This window comes from Ursus americanus, chromosome 1 (assembly GCF_024610735.1).
Source record: "Ursus americanus isolate L20-20 chromosome 1, mUrsAme1.1.p, whole genome shotgun sequence".
Lineage (NCBI taxonomy): Eukaryota > Metazoa > Chordata > Mammalia > Carnivora > Ursidae > Ursus > Ursus americanus.
In genome coordinates this window covers 17,399,063-17,405,062 of record NC_142127.1, presented here as the reverse complement: position 1 = coordinate 17,405,062, position 6,000 = coordinate 17,399,063, and the positions used below count along the sequence as shown (strand labels likewise).

General features: G+C 38.5%; 1 protein-coding gene across 4 annotated transcripts in view; it reads right to left on the bottom strand.

Moving 5' to 3' along the window:
* Positions 1 to 1,230: 1,230 nt before the first annotated feature.
* The window catches only part of ACMSD (aminocarboxymuconate semialdehyde decarboxylase), a 70,488-nt gene continuing 65,718 nt past the window's right edge, over positions 1,231 to 6,000 (bottom strand). For all 4 annotated transcript variants that reach the window (XM_045783089.2, XM_045783104.2, XM_045783112.2 and 1 more), the window contains one exon: positions 1,231 to 2,254. In XM_045783089.2, coding sequence (XP_045639045.2) covers positions 2,192 to 2,254 — 63 coding nt within the window. In that variant the 3' untranslated portion in view covers positions 1,231 to 2,191. The remainder of the gene's footprint in view (positions 2,255 to 6,000) is intronic.

Below are 6,000 nucleotides of genomic sequence, written 5' to 3'. Positions count from 1 at the left end.
CACACACACATATAGATACCTGAGAATCAACCTTGATTTCTTTCCTTCCCTTCTTTCTTCTTCCTCACATTTATCAAGTGCTGTTGGTTCTCTCTACAAACACATCTCACCATCCCCATTCTATTACTCTTGCCCAAGTCACCATTTCTTGCCTTGTCTCCCTACTACCCTTCTTTACCCCCTTAAATAATTGTCTACATAGCTGCCAATGTTTTTCTTTTTTAAACACATAAGTCAGAACATATCACAGACCTATTTCAAAAACTCCCAATGACTTCCTGTGAAACTTAATATAAAATCTAAACTCTAGCCCTATGGCGTAGTTATCTGGCTATCTTCTCAGCTTCACCTCCTACCTCTCTCCTCCTTGTTCACAAACTGCCATAAGTTCTTTCCTGCCTCAGAGGTTTTTCACTTTGCCTGGAAGGCTCTTCTCCATGGCTATTCCGTTTTACCATTTAAGTCTTAGTTTAAAGTCCTCTCTAAAGAGGCTTTATCTGGCCCCACAATTTAATGTTTTATCCCCTATCCTTCCTCTAGTCACTCTATACATTTCCCTGTTTTAATTTCTTTATAGTGTTTGTCAGTATAAGAAAAAAAATTTTTTTCTCCCTCCCTCCTTCCTCCCTTCTTTCCTTCTTCCTCTGCTCCATTCCTCCTTTTTCTGTCCTCTCTCCTTTGTTTACTTGTGTTTCTTATTCCCCAGATTATAAGTGTAATCAGAGAAGGAATTTTGTGCTTCTTGTTTACTTTGGTATCCCCACTCCTACAGCCCTGGCAGATCACACAAACCCTCTGAGTATGAATATCCTTGTCTATATCTATCTCATCTGTCTTAATCTGCTTATGATATTGAATAAGGTGACCAGGTTACTTTTCATAATAAAACAGTGTTCAAATATAGAATATATGAAAAAGAACGAACATTTCCCCCAAAGAATGGGGAAGGAAAAAACAATAACATATGCTTCATGTTGCCATTTTGCTCAACTTTGTTTTTCTTTTTAGGCAGATTGTAGTAGTAAGCAGAATGGTGGGTGGGTAAAGTCCTAGAAAGCAATAGGAGGAGCAGGAAAGAGAGGAAGTACTGAACTAAATAAAGTGAAAATAATGGGATGGGTGTAGTTTAGCAAAAGTTAGATCACCTCAAATTACATGCCAATACTCAACTCTTGGTTTTCTGGATTAATAGGATGGAAAAGAGCTATGAATGAATCCAAAGCAAGAGGGTCATTTTGAAAAATTATATTTGGTTTTAGAATTCAGCCAGACGTACATGAACCACAGATGTTCATCACCCCTCCCAGGACCAAGTTCGTTTTCCGCAGCCCAGATGTGACAACCATAAATGAAGTAAGTAGAACAAAGCTACCCTGGTATTGCCTTGCTCAGTCTCCATAACTAGCTTTACACATTTTGCTCAGTATTTTAAATTAAAAGAGCTTCTGGTAAAAATAAATTATAGACTGGAACTTTTCTCCAGAATAGGTTAAGTTCTCATTCAGTCTGAAACCCCTGTTCTTGTAGTTTTGCCCCTTGGTCTATTTCCCACCCTCCAGCTAGGCTTGTCCATCCTTAGAGACTCAGTCCAAGTTCTGTGAAGATCTGTCCAACTTTGAATCCAGATGAATTTTTCTTACTGAAACGTCTGTGCCTCCTACTGTATTGCTTAGTAATTATTCCATGAACATGTGTCTTGCCTCTTTAATGGGACTATAATAAGCTCTCTAGAGGTTATAGAATATGTATATCCTTATTTTTTTGGATTGTAAAGCATTCCCAGCCCAGTTGTGGACTAATGGAGGATGTTAAAAGTGAATGAAAATAGGTTATTTGGGCCCTATTCACATATACTTGCTCAAAGTGGAGAACCTACCTCAGCCCTCCAGGATGAGTCTGGTGTTGTCTTTCTACATATAAATCATTAATGACATTTTGCTTTTTATTTCTGACATTAATTTAAAAAGTGCTGGGAAGATCATTTTTGATTTACACATGAAATAATGTGCTGTTTTTCAGAATGAAAACATTCTGTGAGTCATTTTTGTTATGAATAACTTAGAACATTTGTAGATAATTCTATTTCTGGGTAAAATAGTTCAAAATAAGATTTTAGTAATGCATGTGTGATACATATTTAAAAACAAAAATAAAATATCTTCTTGAATGTTTGCCCTTGTAGTAAATTCAGTCATTCAAATTGTTTTCTCTCAAGGCCCAAAAATGCTAGGGCATTGCCAGCTTTGAGTTTATCCTGCAAAAGAAAAGAAAGGTTTTATTTTAAAGTATTATTTAATGGTTATTTCAAAATAATTTACTGAGTGTCTTTATCAGGTTTTTAAAAGATGAATTTCCCAATGTGAGGGGAAAATATTAGCAGGTTAAACCACGAATCTCTTTTTTAAAGATTTTATTTATTTATTCGACAGAGATAGAGACAGCCAGCGAGAGAGGGAACACAAGCAGGGGGAGTGGGAGAGGAAGAAGCAGGCTCATAGTGGAAGAGCCTGATGTGGGGCTTGATCCCAGAACGCCGGGATCACGCCCTGAGCCGAAGGCAGACGCTTAACCGCTGTGCCACCCAGGCGCCCCTAAACCACGAATCTCTTGACCCCTGTTTTGCCCCATATTTAAAATCTAAGTTTGAAATTTGGTCATAGGAAGAAAGGAGAATTATAAGGGGGAGAGCCCTCTTAGGAAAAATGCCCTTCTTTGGAAACCTCTGTAGGACCCTCTAATGGGTTTCAAGGACTATTTAGAGACAAATACAGTGAACCCTTGAATAACACGAGTTTGAACCGCGCAGGTCCACTTACATGCAGATTTTTTCAATAAATATATTGGAAAATTCTTTGGAGATTTGTGACAATTTGAAAAAACTCACAAACTGTGTAGCCTAGAAGTACTGAAAAAAATTATAAAAAGTTAGGTATTGTAAGAATATAGTGTATAATACAAGTAAGATACAGAATATGTGTTAATCAGCTATGTTATAGTAAGGCTTTTGGTCAACAGCAGGCTATTAGTAGTTAAGTTTTTGGGGAGCCAAAGGTTATGTGTGGATTTCAATGTAGGAGTCAACGCCCCTAACTCTGTTGTTCAAAGGTCAACTTCATAGAGAACAGGTATAGGTTAGGTCTGTGGACAGGTGAGCTGGAAATGGTGTCCAGAAGTCATCCGGACATCCTCCAGTTTTTAGACATGTGTTGTCCCTTCACATGGCCCTGAATAAAAGGTAAGCTCTTTTGACACAAGAGAAGTGATAGATGAAACACCTCAGAATATGGTACAAATATGTCTATTTATAGATTTCAGATGAAAAAAGGACTGCCCAATTTTTCTTCACTTTCTTTCCAGTTATAGACTAGGTCAGCCCCACAGCAGGAACTCCTGTGAGCTGGGGCGCCTGGGTTGCTCAGTCGGTTAATCATATGCCTTCGGCTCAGGTCCTGGGATAGAGCCCTGCATCGGGCTCCCTGTTCAGTGGGGAGTCTGTGGCTTCCTCTGCCCCTCCCCTGCTCATGTGCATGTGCATGTGCTCCCACTCTGTCTCTCAAATAAATAAATAAAATCTTAAAAAAAAATCCTGTGAGTTAAGGGGTAACTTACTTGATATATGTCCAGCTTGTAAAGGGCACCATGTAGCTGAGAGTAGAAGGAAACATGTATGGGGTAGTGTAACATCTGTGGATATTAATGCGCCTCTATATATTTTAACCACTTCAGGGTTCTTATACAGCCTTGGAGAGTGGGGGATTTGAGGCGGGGACCTCTTACTCAGGGTTCTTGCCTGATACACACTTGGGTCATCCCTGTCTAAAGGAAGATTTAGAAGTGACTATTGCTGCTCTGAGAAAACTGTTTGCTTTACTTTTAAAAATAGGTTGGTACCAACTACCATTTGAAGAAGATTTGGCATGTCGTATTTGGGGTTGGGTCCATGTGCTATAATCTAATGGTTAATATTGCCTTTGGCAAATCGCCCAGCACTCAAATCTTGTTTTCCTCCTCTTCATCTACATGGTGGAATGCATCTGCCTGTCTGCCTCCCAGTGTTGCTGTGGCTGTCAAATGGGTTTCTTTCATCTAAATTTTTTTTAGTGAAATTCACCTTTATATGGCTCAAAATTCAAAGGGTTTAAAATGGATGCTTCCTTTCACTACTGCCATCCAACCAGTACATTTTCTTCCCAGAGTTATCAGTTTGTCTGTTTTCCCAGAGATACTTCATGCATAATAAGCAAATACTTATATTTAGGTATATGGACTTTTTTCATAAATGGATAGTGTATTATACACAAATAGAAGTACACTGTATGCATTGTTTTGTACCTTGCTTTTTAAACTTAAGATACTTTGGAAATTGATTTTTAATTTTTTTATGGCTATATACATTCTGTTGTATGCATATATTACTTATTTAACTATTCCCTTGTAGATTGTTTCAGTCTTTTATTATAAACAATTTTACAGTAACCTTGTACAGAATGTCATGCATTTGTGGGTATAACATTTTCCTGTAAGGGTTTTTTTTAAAAACTTGGACCTTAAAAGTCATAAGCACATAAAATAAATAACTAGAGGCAAAAATAGTAATAATTATTATTCTATTAAAGGTTTAATCAGGAGACTTAGGGTAATTTGGTTTCAGTTTAATTTTGGTTAAGGGAACTTGAATTCTAGTTTAGAAGAAAGTAAGGAATTATGCAAAAGGATTATGACTGAGACTTTTTTTTTTTTAAAGGTTATTTACTTGAGAGAGAGAGAGAAAGAGAGAGCATGAGCAGGGGGAGGAGCAGAGGGAGAGGGAGAAGCAGACTCCCTGCTGAGCTCAGTCTCAGGACCCCTGGGTCACAACCTGAGCAGAAGGCAGACGCTTAACTGACTGAGCCACCCAGGCGCCCTATGACTGAGGCTTTTATAAAATTTGTTAAGAGTTTATATGTCCCTATGTCTTCATCTTTGGTTACCCTTGACCTCAGTTGTGATTGGCAGTGAATCCCTTAGGAAGAACTTGTTTCGTGGTAGGATAGGGGTAGGATTGATGGGGGGATGACAAAGGAGAGGGGATCTGAGGGCATGGATTCTCATTTTATTTTATTTTTATTTTATTTTTTTTATTTTAATGTTTTTTTATTATATTATGTTAGTCACCATACAGTACATCCCTGGTTTCTGATGTAAAGTTCAATGATTCATTAGTTGCGTATAACACCCAGTGCACCATGCAATACGTGCCCTCCTTACTACCCATCACCAGCCTATCCCATTCCCCCACCCCCCTCCCCTCTGAAGTCCTCAGTTTGTTTCTCATAGTCCATAGTCTCTCATGCTTCATTGCCCCTTCTGATTACCCCCCTTTCTTTATCCCTTTCTTCCCCTACCGATCTTCCTAGTTATGTTCCATAGATGAGAGAAATCATATGATAATTGTCTTTCTCTGCTTGACTTATTTCACTTAGCATTATCTCCTCCAGTGCCGTCCATATTGCAGCAAATGTTGAGTAATCGTTCTTTCTTTTTTTTTTTTTTTTTTTAATGATTTTTTATTATATTATGTTAGTCACCATACAGTACATCCCCGGTTTCCGATGTAAGGCTCGATGATTCATTAGTTGTGTATAACACCCAGTGCACCATGCAATACGTGCCCTCCTTACTACCCATCACCGGTCTATCCCATTCCCCCACCCCCCTCCCCTCTGAAGTCCTCAGTTTGTTTCTCATAGTCCATAGTCTCTCATGTTTCATTCCCCCTTCTGATTACCCCCCCCTTTCTTCATCCCTTTCTTCCCCTACTGATCATCCTAGTTCTTATGTTCCATAGATGAGAGAAATCATATGATAGTTGTCTTTCTCTGCTTGACTTATTTCACTTAGCATTATCTCCTCCAGTGCTGTCCATGTTGTAGCAAATGTTGAGAACTCGTTCTTTCTGATAGCTGAGTAATATTCCATTGTATATATGGACCACAACTTCTTAATCCAGTCATCTGTTGA